This window comes from Perognathus longimembris, chromosome 2 (genome assembly GCF_023159225.1).
Source record: "Perognathus longimembris pacificus isolate PPM17 chromosome 2, ASM2315922v1, whole genome shotgun sequence".
Classification (NCBI taxonomy): Eukaryota; Metazoa; Chordata; class Mammalia; order Rodentia; family Heteromyidae; genus Perognathus; species Perognathus longimembris.
The window spans coordinates 45,318,261-45,332,341 of record NC_063162.1 but is presented as its reverse complement, the minus strand read 5'-3'; the positions used below and the strand labels follow the sequence as shown (position 1 = coordinate 45,332,341).

General features: G+C 47.7%; 1 protein-coding gene across 1 annotated transcript in view; it reads left to right on the top strand.

The window, feature by feature from the left end:
- Window positions 1-14,081, top strand: part of Lrrc20 (leucine rich repeat containing 20) — a 72,446-nt gene that overhangs the window by 44,670 nt on the left and 13,695 nt on the right. The window contains exon 4 of the mRNA XM_048338944.1: window positions 4,675-4,842. Coding sequence (XP_048194901.1) covers window positions 4,675-4,842 — 168 coding nt within the window. The remainder of the gene's footprint in view (window positions 1-4,674; window positions 4,843-14,081) is intronic.

Genomic DNA, 14,081 nt, shown 5'->3' with positions numbered 1-14,081 from the left:
TTTGCACCTATCTCTTCTTCCCACTTCATCTGTTGCTGTCTCTGCGTGATATTTGTGACCCAATCATACCTGCAAGCATTCTACGGCTTCATTTGAAAGTCTATCCTATTTGTTTTTGAGTAGGCAATAGATACACCCAGCATGAGGTCTAAGTGGAATGGTGAACCCTGGCAGAAGAGAGTAGGAAGAAAGCAAAGCACCTCTATTATCCAGCTACCATGCCTAACACATCCTGCATTTTATCTGGCAGCTTGATACAGATGACGCAGAGGCTCGCCACTATGTTCAGAACCCCATTGTTTCTGGACAGAGAGCCTAGGCTAGTAGAGGAATCTCCTTCCTCGGCTGATCTTTGTACAGCTCTCCCCACCTCCATACTACCCCACTGCAGGGCTAGTCTTGTGCAGACCTGGGAACAGCAGGGAGAGTGGGGAATTCAGGTCAAGTCAGCCTGTAAACATCTAGTGGTCCTCCATCCACTAGTTCACTTATTCAAGAAATGTGTCCTGCCTTCCAGGCCCTATGCTAGTTCCTGATTGCTGATTGCTTAGGATCCACAAAGAACTTCTAGACCATGTCAGCACTTCTGTCTAGGTTCTCAGCCCACCTCCCTCCCCACATGGCCAGCTGTCCCTCAGTCCCTGTCCACTTTTCCTTTGACTCCTGCCCACTTTTCTTGGGAAACTGCTTTGCTCTCCAGCCTAGAGCTTCCTGACCACAGGTCTTGGTCTCTGTAGTGGAAGCAGGCAGTAGCCTGGTTGGAGTGAGAAGCAAGGGGAAGCAAGAGATCCTGGAAAAGCCACTACACACCAATGCTCCGCCATGCCCAGACCCCAAGTCTTTTCCTAGGGCACTCAGGTGAGCTTTCACAATATGTGAGTGCCAGATGGGGTTGTGTCCTGTGTGTGGATGATGTCAAGGACCAGTCAGAAGCCCTTTGGGCTGGCCTCCGTCTCTGGGACTTTGGAGCCAGGCAGAGGCTACACATAGTCCTCTCTGATGAGAATGTGAGCAGCAAGCGGTGCCCCCAAGCAGGTCCCTGGGAGCTGTCAGAAAGCAGGCTGTGCCCTTCATGGATATCATTGTCTTTCACTCAGATCTAAATATGACTCCAAACATTCTATCCTGGGTATTTTGAGGGCTTCTGAGACCGGTGATGAGGCTCATTTTTCACCTCCAGGGCATCGGGTAAAGCCTACTTGGATTTTACCTTCCTTGATTAGATATATGGAAGTTCTTGCCATGAGCATCAATCAGAGCCTTCCAAGGAAATGAGGCTCCACTCTGCCAGGTATGCTACCTGCCTCAGAGCCAGTGCGCCAGGGCAGGCTGCCTGACAAGGCCTCTGAGACCTTGGTATTGAGTGAGTGCTCACTATTCTGTGTAGTGTTGTCAGTACTTTTCTGTAAGAGCAAGGCGCCACATTCATGCTGCCAGTGTTCTCATAAGAGGATGTCAGCAGCATATAAACAGATTGGGAAATGGTTGGAGATGAATACTATAGGGGAGGGAACAGAAACCAACTGGAAGAATTCCTATTTCATATATTCTTTTATTTATTTATTTTTGCCAGTCCTGGGGCCTGAATTCAGGGCCTGGCCACTGTCCTTGAGCTTCTTTTGTTCAAGGCTAGCACTCTACCACTTGAGCCACAGTACCACTTCCAGATTTTTTTCTGTTTTTATGGTACTGAGGAATTGAACCAAGGGCTTCATGAATGCTAGGCAAGTACTATACCACTAAGCGACATTACCACCCCCAGAATTTCTATTATAGATAGGTTAGCATTTCAGTAATGACACAGTAAAGTCAAGTGCTGGTGGCTTACCCCTATAATCCTAAGTCATGAGGCTGAGATCTAAGGATCATGGTTCAAAAAAGACAGAGCCTGGCTAGGGTGTTTTTCAAATTAGTTATCTTTTAAAAAAATTGTGGGGCTGGGGATATAGCTTAGTGGCAAGAGTGCCTGCCTTGGTATACCCGAGGCCCTAGGTTCGATTCCCCAGCACCACATATACAGAAAACGGCCAGAAGCGGCGCTGTGGCTCAAGAGGCAGAGTGCTAGCCTTGAGCGGGAAGAAGCCAGGGACAGTGCTCAGGCCCTGAGTCCAAGGCCCAGGACTGGCCAAAAAAAAAAAAAAAAAAAAAAAAAAATTGTGTGTGTGTGTGTGTGTGTGTGTGTGTGTGTGTGTGTGTATTGTATGTTATGGGGCATGAACTCAGGGTCTGGATACTGTCCCTGATCTTTTGGCTCAAGGCTACCACTCTACCACTTTGAGTCACAGCTCCACTTCCAGTTTTCTGATGGTTAATTAGAGATAAGAATCTCATGGACTTTCTTGCCTGGGCTGGCTTTGAACCATGATCCTCAGATTTCAGCCTCCTGAGTAGCTCGGATTACAGGCATGAGCCACCAGCTCCTGGTCTTTATTTTTATACTTGGAGGGTTTTTGCTGGATTGTTTGTTTGGAAATAGGGTCTCCCTGTGTAGACCCACCCAGGTGGGTCTGTGTAGCCCAAGTTGGCCTTAAATTTGCAAATGCCTGCCTAGCCCTCCTGAATGCTGGGATTGTAGGTGTGTACAACCACTCTCTAATGGGCTATTGGGACTTCAGAGTGTCTCCTTCAACTCAAGGCTACCTTCTGGAGCTGTATAAGAGTACAGAGCCCAGAGGGAAGGATAGAGCCAGCATTATAATGGCTACCCCCCACCAAAAGTGAAGTACAAGACTTAAAAAAAAATGATAACTTTTAAAAATTATTATCTTTAAGTAGTTGTAAAAGGAATTTCCAATTGAGGAAAGTGCCTTAAACTCCAAGGAATGCTGCCTCCTTTCTTTTGCTATCTCTGCGCATCATGGAGTTTTTCCTTTGTTACTTAATGTCATTGTTAGTAAGAAAAAATGAAGACTGCAGGCAAATTATACCATTCATCTTTGTGTTGTAGAATGAGAGCTTTATGTGCCATTATCAGAGCATTTAGCTCACATATGAGATCAGGAAATTATACAACTTGTATTATGTGGCTGGTTTCTGGAGGTGTTTTGAGTGGGCCAGAAAGAACTCTAGCCTTGCTAGGAAAGACTGAAAGAAGGAATAGAGACTGTGCAGGCACACAGATGCTCAAGGCCACCCCCCCCCTCCCAGTGCAAAGCCTCCTCTCCCATGCATGCACTCAGGCCTTACAGTGGCTGGTTTTCTGCTCTTACCAATTGCTTTGCCCTGGCCTAACCCATAGCAGCCAGGCAACTCCAAGAGTCTTTAATACATTTGGTGCTAGGATAGGCTTGGTCCCTAGGTAAGGGGAGGGAGGGAGCTTATATTTGTCAAGACTCAGCTTCTAGCTGGCCACCCACCAGACTTACTATACTTCTAAGGAAGGGCTCTGGGCAAGGGATAGGCAACAGCTCCCACCTTGATCCTCCTGACACAACACAGAGCCCGACTTAGACTCTCTGCTGAGGGTAGAAGTTACATCTGTCACAGAGCAGGAATTAAAGGATACCAAGTAGGTTCTGGGGTCCCAGGGAGCAGGAGCTGAGCTACTGACACTTCATCCCAGAGGTTCTCAGAGGCAGGGCTATGTTTGAGCTCAGATTCTACCACCCCAGTGCTCCTTACTGAACACTGATTCAAAGGTAAAATGATGAAGACTTTGGAGAAGGCCTACAGAACATCCTACTACAAGGATAGGCCTCTTCTGAGCATAAGACCTTGTGTGACTGTACTGGTCATCTGCTCACAAAGCTGGCCCTGGAGAGATGAGGCAAAGATGTTCTTCAGGTCACGTGACATTCCTGGGCTTCTGCTTCCTTTGAATCAGACAGGATGTGGAGGCTTTTGAAACAGAGGAGGGACTCACAGGATGATCACATATGAATGGGGCCTGGGATCCCCTCTTATTTCTCTCCTGATGCTTTTATCTGTGTTAACAAACTCAGTCAATCCTCAATGGCCCTGTGAGGCAGGAGTTATTATCAGCCCTCTGCTCAGATGAGGAAACTGAGACCTCCCTGGACTAAGTGACTGAGTACACACCTGGAGGTGGCCAGATTAGACTAGTCACTAAGCAACAGGATTCCCCATTCTCCCCTTGCTCCCCACCTGTTGATCTTAGTTCTGCCCCTCACCTGTCCTCATACAGGTCCCCCCAGGGGGCTCCCCAGCCTCTCTGTCAGCCTTTCAATTTTAGCCTCTACACTGACCTGTCTCTTGTCACTGTCTGGTCCAGCCTCTTCATGCACAGGTCCTTGCGTAGGCTGCTGGTCAGCTTTTGGAGCAGCTTCTCTGGGGCAGGTACCCATCTATGACTAAGCAGGGAACAAGGACACATGGTACAGGAAGAACTTGACAGCTCCCTGGAGTCCTTGGGTCAGGGAAGGACGTGAAACTGGATATCTCTTTGGTAGACTGCCCATCTCAGGATCCTGACTCCAACTGGTCCCAGGCTCCTGTCAGGAAAATCTTCATTCTAACACAAAAGGCAATCTCTGATGGAAAGATGGTGGCAAGCCATGGCAGCTGTGTGGACATTACCCTTCTCCTGTAGGACATACATGGAATCAGTTATTTGAGAGTACTTCCTGTAAGGGGTCAGGGGCTGGGGTTTCCTTGATGCCCTTCTGAGCAGGCCCCTTTCCCATCTATCTTTCCTTCCTTTCTTCCATGTGCCAGAACTCCGTCTGGAAGGGAATTTCCTCCATCGTCTCCCCAATGAGGTCAGCAGCCTGCAACACCTCAAGTCTATTGATCTGTCCCGGAACCAGTTCCAAGACTTCCCTGAGCAGCTCACCACCCTGCCAGCACTGGAGACTATCAACCTGGAGGAGAATGAAATTGTGGGTGAGTGAGTCCAGCCCAGCTTGGGGCTGCTGTTGCATGAGACTCTGCAGGGCCTGAAACTGGGGTTCAGCTTTCACAGGCAGGAGAGCTACTACTGAGAAGATTGCCATTGTGTGGCTCTGCAGGTAGATGACCAGAGCTTCTCCAGAAAGAACTGAGCCACTGTGGACCACAGTGTCCCTCTCTGGGTCTCTGTTTGTCAGCCTAGGCTGTCTTCGAGACCCTTTTAAGCTGTGACCCTTTCTACATTGATTCCTACCTGAGTCCCCTGCCTTCACAGAGGCCTCCATGTAGATGAGCATGGGCCACAGGGAACCAAGCATCCCACACACATCCTCTCCAAACCACATCCCCAGGGATCTGGGGTCTGCTGAGGTTGGAGGCAGGCCCTCCCTTCTCTTGCAGCAGTTCTGTACCTCTGTCTCACCAGGACCTTGAAGAACTGAGTGTCCTCTTCTGCTGGCAGTCTGATCTTCCCAGAGGAAGCTGGGTACTTGCTGGGTGTCTCTTTGTCTTCCCCTTCCTATCTCCCTCCTGCAGCTGGCCTGGCCCCATTTCACCTCACTGGGCTTCTACCTTAATGATTATTATGATGCTACTGCTATTACTTCTAATCCCTTTCAATTTTGCTCTTAGTTTTTTAAGTCCGTTTGCAGTCATTATGTCATTTGATGAAAAGCAAGGGTTTTTTGAGCGTTATGGACTGCCTGACAGGAATGTCTGCCCATCTCTCAGCCCCACAGCAGTCAGGCCCTGGCTGGGTGGGAGTTGAGAACAGTCCATGATAGCTGTCCCAGGTTTGTTTGGATGAATAAAACTACCATCCTAAGACATTAGGAGAGAGCATCAGGTTGCACAGAGAGACTGTAGACATGCGAGGGGGAAAACACACCATTCCAAATCCTCAATTTCATGTCTGCCATAGGGTTTTCTTGACTGGCCTTTAGGAGGCAACTTGGGGCATGCTTCTTTTTCCACAAGAGATAGTATCTCACAGCAGCACCCCTGCAATTGAAGCTCTCACAGACACATGCCTTTGTCTTTCTACAGTGACAGTAATAACTCGTTACATGTGGCTCATCTTACAGCTTACCAACATCGCATCTGCAGGGTGATCACCCCTGTTTGACTGACCTAGAAACTGAAGGTCTGAGAGAAATTCATGGTGAAGTGCCTGTTGCACAGCTGGGCAGGCAAAAGACACGGCAGTGACGAGGCTCTGATTACTTCAGCATGTGGCATAGCCTTATAGTGCCCAGCCTTATGCTGGGCCAGGTTGGAGAATCTGGAGATGCTGTGGCTGGGAAGTGATCCCTGTCCAGTAGAGGCCCCTGTTTTTCCCTAAGCTGCAGGTGCCTGAGTGCTCACAAGGAGCCATTCCACGGCAGGACTTGGGTGGTTTTCACTCTCCAGTGTAAGGGAGGGGGAGTATGGAAGGGCAGCCATTGCCCTGCCTACTTCTTTCTCTCCCCATCCATTCTTGCTTCTTGGGAGCTTTAACACTCCCAAACCAGTAGGAGCTCCCGCTCCTCCTCCTCGCTCCTCCTCACCCCCACCTCCGTATTTGTCATGGCTCTCTGTTGGAGGGAGGTGAGAGCTCCCAGCTGCATGTTCTTCACTGTGGAAATAGCTTTATGCTGTTCTCAGGTTGTGGCTGGTCTGTAGGATCTTGTTGGAATAAAGGCAGTAGAAACTTCGGATGCCTTCCAAGAAGTTTATCTTTTCCCTTCAGAACCCTTAGTGGGTGCTGAGAAAATAAAACAAATTTTAAATAAGAACTACCTCTGAGACACATGATGTATCTTAGAGCTTTAGCTCAGTAAGTAGAGAGCAAATGGCTCTAAAGCTAAGGCTCCAAATGCATCGGAAGGACAGCTGTCGTAAGAAACTGCCCCCAAAGATGCTCTGGCCTGGCTCCAGAAAAACCTGGAGGCTTACAGCATCTGAACATTGCTGAGATCAACTCAGGTACCCTGTTGTTCCCAATCCTCCTGCCATTTGACCTTCCTCCCCCTTCTGGACTTTTCTGAGGGGAGAGAAAGAGCTAGGACTCCATTCTGCAGATGAGAAAAGGACAGGGACCTTCACAGGGCATTCAGGCTGGGAGCTGTTTGCTTTTCAAGGCTCAGCCCTGGAGGCGGCAGTGCTTATCTTTGGTGCTCACTAGGGGCTGGAGACCCCCACATGATGGATCTGTGCAGCAGGCAGTTTCCCTGGTTGCTGCCATCTTGTATGGTCAGCCTTGTGCCCTCCCTTCTGTGGATCCACCAGCTCTCTACTCCCACGGGCACACAGGAGGCATTGTGTTGCTCGAAGGAATGGTAGAGCAGAATTCCACCGCTTGGGTGCCTGGAACATACCCAAGACACAGTGAGGCAGATTATTTCTGTCATAGGTCATGAGCCAGTAGGGAATTGTAGTGGCCAATTATTGGATTGAGACCAGTAATTTTCAATGAAATAGAAAATGTCAGATATGTCACATGTAACATGGTAATTATTATTTTGTGACTTTTACTTTCAGTTTTATTGTGTGTGTGCACAGGCATACATATATATATATTTTTTTTTCTACATAGATATATATTTTCGGGGAGGGGGTTGGTCATAATGGAAAATTGTATTTCTTGCTGTTGGGCATTGTTTATATCAAATTGTTCTGCAGAGATCTGGTGTCTGCTCTCAGTCAATTTAGATATCTGACCCCATCTGCCCCAGCCCATGCTTCCAGCTGTACCCATACAATCTCCTTTCCCTCATTCTCCCTTATTCCCAAATAGCCTGCGTCCTTCCTCAGATCTTGTCTCTCATTCCCTCTGCCTTGGCCAAATCTCAGGCACAGTTCCAATGAACAGCAGTAGAGCAGGTCAGAGGTCTTGTCTCTTTCCTCAGCTGGCCTTCTAATGAACATACCCAGCAGCAGACTATCCTGCCCAGGAGGCTGCCCAGGGAAGCCTCCTGGGTCCTGAGGCACTGGCAATCCAAAGGGGGAGGTGTTGTAGCTTAGACCATTTGTTCAGGAAACAGTCATTTACAAATTGCTGCTGGGATATGGGATGGTGTCTATATTTTCCAAGCCGGAAAATGGTACAGTTGTCTCTTGGTATTCATGTGAGATTGGTTCCAGGATGCTTGTGGTTACTAAAACCTGTATAGGCTAACATTCCCTTATCTAAGATGGAAGTATTTATATAATCATCTGTTTATTCTCCTTTACTTTAAATGACCTCTAGACTGTTTATGATACTAAACACAAGGTAAGTACATGTAAATAGTTGCTATACTGCACTGCTTAGGAAATAATGACTGTACATGCTCAGTACAGATGTATTTTATGCAGAACATATGGAATACAGGGCACCAACTCTACATGGAGGCTTTCAAGTATTTATGGACAAGGCTTCTTGGGGAGATTTGGTCTCTGGAGAGGCAGGACATCTGCAGAGATTGAGTGAATGAACTGCATATCCTGGCCTTGAGTTGCTTGAGAACAAACATGAGACCACCAGATAGGACATGGTCAGCAGCAGGGGAGGTGCCATGGCCCTCAGGGAGAGAACACACAGCTGTCCAGGTGTCCTTGCAGTGTGTCCTAGAGGGATGGAACTCCCAGGAGGATCCAGGAAGGGCCTGTGAGGAGGTGAGGCACTGAGTGTGACAAAGAGCCATGATGTAAGTCTGTATTGGGCCCTGCATCTTGGAAGATAAAGGAGTTATTAGCTCTCTCTCCTCAGTAGCTGAAATGTGACTTGAAGGTGGGCATAGCAGCATCGTGAATTTCTCCTGACTTGCTGCTATATAGCAATTCAGTGCTGGAACATGTGGGGGTGAGGAGGAAATCATAGATTTAGAATATTTTATTTGCCAAGCAGGAGACTGTGTCAATTAAGCTCGAATTTAACTTCCTGTAACTCTCAATTCCCTGGTTTCCCCTACTCTGCTTCACACTCCTTTGAAGAGAGCAAAGAAGAAGTGCTTTTATCAAACAAAGCAACTGCAGTTAAGAGACTGTTGGGCACCAGTGGTTAATGCCTATAATCCTAGCTACTCAGGAGGCTGAGATCTATGGATCTCAGTTTGAAGCCAGTCCAGGCAGGAAAGTCCATGATATGCTTATTGCCAATTAACCACCAAAAAGCTAGAAGTGGAGTTGTAGTTCAAACTGTAGGCACAAGCCTTGAGTGGAAACGCTCAGGGACAGAGCCCAGGCCGACACACATAATACCTAACCCCAATAGAACACACACACACACACACACACACACACACACACACACACACGACACACACACACACACACACACACACACACACACACACACACACACACACGAGACCCTGTATTCTGTAGGGATGTTTCAGGCTGCATTTGCTCCCTTCTGTTCCTGTGTTATTCTTTTCTCACTATGCCAGCCACTTGATGGGGTCCCAGGATCAGTAGCAGTTGAATCATACCCTTTCTTAGTCCCTGCCCCAGACTTCCCAATCCAGAACCCAGGTGGAGGACAGAGGTCTGTTTTAACTACCTGCCTCCCTCTCCAGGTGATTTGAAGCTTGCTAAACTTTAAGAATCCCTCTTGGACTCTCACTTTTCAGTTTCATCGCCTGAGAGCTTGGTAGAAACTCAGAACTCAAGTCCTACCTCTTGACTTACGAATTAGCATGTGCAGCTGAACAAGATCCCGGGTGAACTGTGTGGCTGAGAAGAGTCAATGCAGGACCCTCTCCTAAGCAGCAGGTGCCATCTTGGGGGTAGTATACTGGTCATGGCCTCACCATCCTCCCAAGCATGACTCCTTCCACTTGCAGAATTTCCTAGGCATTCTCTTCAGAACCCATACCCAAGACCACCTATTTGAAATACAGCTTCCTGTGCCTTTCTTCTCGCTTCCTAAGTCAGAATTTCTGTGGCTGCAGAGAAAGATGGATGTCACATGCTTACTAAGGCCCCCTGACAAGTGTTTGCCCAATTAAGTACTAGGTGGCATTGGAAGTAGGCTTACCGATAGCCCAGGACCAGAGTCTCGCAGGTGCAGGGGGGAAACTGTGTTCCCTGAGAGGCACCAGTCACACTGTGAGGCCTTGATGTACAAGGCAGCTTCAGCCATGAGGGGGCAGTGGGACTTATCAATGTATGCCCAGGGTGTGACTGCCTGTTTTTCTGGATGGCACAGGAAAGGAAATCATCTACTGTCTACCTCTACCACCCAGGGCGATCAAAAAGAAATACAAGCCAGTGTACTCTTCTCTCCCCATGGGTTATATAGGTCCACTCTACTCAACCCTGACTACTGTCTGCAGTCAACTCCTGCCCCAGCCTCCTTTCCTGCCATTGTTTCTCAGTGTCTCATGGCAGAAAAGGCACAAGTCTGAAACCCCAGGCGCATTGCTGGCACAAAAAGGCCACCACATCTCTGCAAGCCTCCACTGCCTTGTCTGCAGAACGGGGAAAATGATTGCATCCCCAGACTCGGGGCTGTGGTCAGGGGTGCCTGTGATCACCTTCTACTGGCTCTTTTGCCATTTGGTATACTCCAGTACTGGCCGCATGCTATGATGAGCACACCAGTACTGGTCATGAGCAGCCTCATTCCACTCCATGCCCTTGAGCTTTCTGGGCCACTTACCCAGGGGCCAGCACTCAGGACCCTGGAGGCAGAGGATGCTGCCTCAGAGCTGGGTGGAGGTGGACTGATGGGCAGGGGTCAGCTGAGTGTTGTTCTTCAGGAGGACTGCAGGTGGGCAGCCCCAGCAGAACTGTAGCATTCTGCCTGGCCCTTAGGAGCCCTTTTCACCTCCTCCTGCCCTATGTACACACCTTGAAGCACATTGCTCTGCCATTCCAGATCACTTGTAGGCCCCATGCAGCTCACAGATGGGGACAAAGCCATTTCTGCCAAGCCAGTAATTGGCATTGACAGACTTCCTGCTTAGCATGTTAAGGATGGTAGAACAGATGATAAATGAAAGCTGAAGATCTTTATCTAGGTCTGAGCCTCACCACTTACCGTCTATTTGAGGTCATTTCATTGCAGACAGAGACTCAGTTTCCTCATCCAAAAATAGAAAGGATGGTCTGTATCTGTATCCGCACAACCCTTTGGAGGACCAAGGACATTGTTGCACACTCAGCTTTTAGTTTATTATTTTGTTTTATTTTACTTCTACTGGATCTTCCTCTGTCACCTAGGCTGACCTCAAGCTCAGTCCTCTTGCCTCTCCTCCTGGGTGCTGGTATTAAAAGTGTATGCCACTATGCCTAGCCACAGCATTTTATAAAATGTAAAGCTCCTCCTCATAGAGCTGAGCAAGACCTTTGAACTTTTAGGGTATATATTAAAGGGGCCTCTTTGAGTCCTGGCTGTGTAGATAATTAGAAGTAGCTGTCTCATTGTAGTGCCTCCTGGTTACAAAGCTTTGTAACCATTGGGCTTCCTCTGATCTCCCACATAACTGATGGAGTAGAGAAAGCAGAAGTCATCTTGGGTATCTAGTACTTCCAAAAGCCAGGCTGACAACAGTTAATGCCAGACTGCCACTAATGAACTCTCCAGAGGAATTCATTCCTCCAGTAATCAGAAACATGGAGAACTGAAGGGCATGGAGCAGCTGTGGAGCCTGAGATCTTCAAGCTGCTTTGTGGGTGTCAGGGGCGGGTCATGGTGCTGAGTAGGCCCCTGGGAGTCTGAAGCTGAGCTCACAGTCTGTCACCACTGCAGGGTTGAGTGGCCTGGCCCTAATAACAAGGGCTCAGTGGGTTTATCCTTCTAGCAATTTGTCTCTCACCTTTTCCATTTCCTCCTCCAGGAGAGCTTCTGTGTATGGAGCTTAGAACAGTGCTGATGAGCAAGGAGCTCTGCTCAGCCAGTGGTGGCTGCTAAGGAGACAAAGAGCAGGTCAGACGAGAGCTACAAGAATGTAGTCTGTGAGAGTTGAACAAGAATGACCCAAGGTTACCCTTGAAATAACTTGGAAAGACTTAGAAATAACAACTTGGCTGTACAGACTCTCAGGCTGACTGCAGGGGACTGATAGTAGGTGTTGGAGTGGCAATCCTTCCTCCTTCTCTCTCCTTCTCCCTTTCTTTTTCTTCTTTTTTTTATGCTGCAAACATTTCAATGATTATTGTTGAGCATACATTTTGGACATTTACTTCAAACTGCAACAAGTTTAAATAAATGTTTATAATATACAAAGAAAATACAACCAAACATAAAACTTGCTTCAAGTGTGCCTTGCACCTAGACCAGTGTGTCCCCCTTCCTTAATATATCTTTTATTTTTGAGCTGCACAAACACACTTAATTTGATCTTTATAGTATGGCATCTAGGAAATAAAAATATATTCCCACCTCAAAGAAATAAAAAGGTTGTGCATGATTATACGCCAAACAAAAGAGAGAATACTAGTATAATGCAGGCATCATTAAAAAGGAAAAGAAAAAGCTTGAGATGCTCATTAACTCTCTATGTCTTAAGGAAGCAGGATTTTTGATGAAGTAGCTTAAAAGTCAGCAAAACAGGGGATCAATGATGGCAACTTTAGTGTATGGAATATGAAATAACAAACTACACAAATACACTGTTAGAAATTTACCAGTGAACACTGAAGATCTGAGAAGCTGTTCTTTGGAACAGTCAGTGAGTGGGACTATCTTTTCCAGTCATATGATCCCTTGTGAATCAACACAGTGTCCTGTCCTGTGCAATATATCTGCTGGCTGAGTAGTTACAGGATTTTTTTTCATTAGCAGCTAACAAACTTATTCCACATGTTCTTAAAGCCTTAATGGTGGGATAAAAGGCAAGTGTCATTAGCGTGGAGGATCATACTTCTCTGCACACAAACACAAGAGGCTTCACTAGAATTGTAAGTCTCTGATGACTCCCATTCTACTTCAGAATTCAATTGAGATGAAAGCCTTTCTCCATTGTAGCAGCTTCTCCTCCCTTTCTTCCTCACCAAAGAATTTGAGATGGCCACTTGGTTTCTGAGAAGAGGCAGTGATCATAGCAACCTTTAAGCCTAACCAGGATTTAATCCCAGACTCTCAGGAAGGATGGCTTGCCCTCCAACGTGGTAGCAGCCTGGTGCCCTCTGTGCCACACTCTAATAGTACCCTAGAGCACCTGAAGTAATCAGTGCAGGCAGAGTTCCCGCCAGCCATCCAGGAAAGCAGGAAAGCAAGCGATCATTAAACAGATGGTGCAGGGCTTGCCTGCCTGCTGTGCAGTCTTGGTGGAGGGACAGGTTTGGGAGTAAACAAGCTTCAATATTGATTAATGCAAATAAGTGGTGACTCCTGGACTCCAGATGAGATCAGCTCCTGTTTGCGGCTTCTACACTCCTGTGTCTGCTCACAGGGCAGACTTCCCGCACACTTCATCTCTGTCCAAATGGCGCTCTCTGTGCTGGCTGCTGTGTGGTGAAGCCTTGATAAACAAGGACTCCAGAATACTGTTGGTACTCCGTGGGCAGGACACAGGTAAACAGCAAGACATTTGTTGATAGTGGATTAAAACACAACCAAATGCTTCCACACTGTGTTCATTGGCCAGTTCCATCCCTGGCCCTGTTTAGAGAATAATTTGATGGTCCCAATGATCGAGTCCAGCCTTTATCCATAAGAAGTTTGTGGAGGCATGGACATGGGTTTAGGTGAGTGTCTACTTGGTGCCAAGTCCCAAGCTGAGATATGAAGAGAATCCAAGGTCTCCACTCTCATGGGGCTCCTGCATGGTGGGTTATAGTAATGTCTTCAGTGACTACCCACTTTACCCTCGGCCCTTCTCAAGGATGCTGTGACTTAATTCTCTTCGCTGAAACCTTGAAGCACAGGGAAAGTGAGAGAACTTGGCCAAGGGCAAGCTATCTGGGCATGAGACAGGATTCCAAGCCAAGCTGTCTCCTTCCTCCAAAGCCTCAGCTCTTCAGGACAGTGTTTTGGTTTGGTTTCAGGGGTGGGGGATGGGGGCTGTATAGGGAGAGAAGAGCTGGCACATATGGCAAAATTACAAAAAGCCCCTGGAAAGTTATGACAGAGGGGTAGAGCGGTGGTTGGGAGGAAGGACACTCCCTCTTGGAGAGACAATGTAAGGTAATGAGGCAGACTCACAGGCAGTCAGCCTCATCCTCACAGCTCATCCCACCCAGGGAGGTGGCTTCCCACCGTGGATGCTCCCTGCCAGTGCTTTACCAGCTTCTCTCATTAATCCTCACAGAGGGGTGGAAACTAGCTA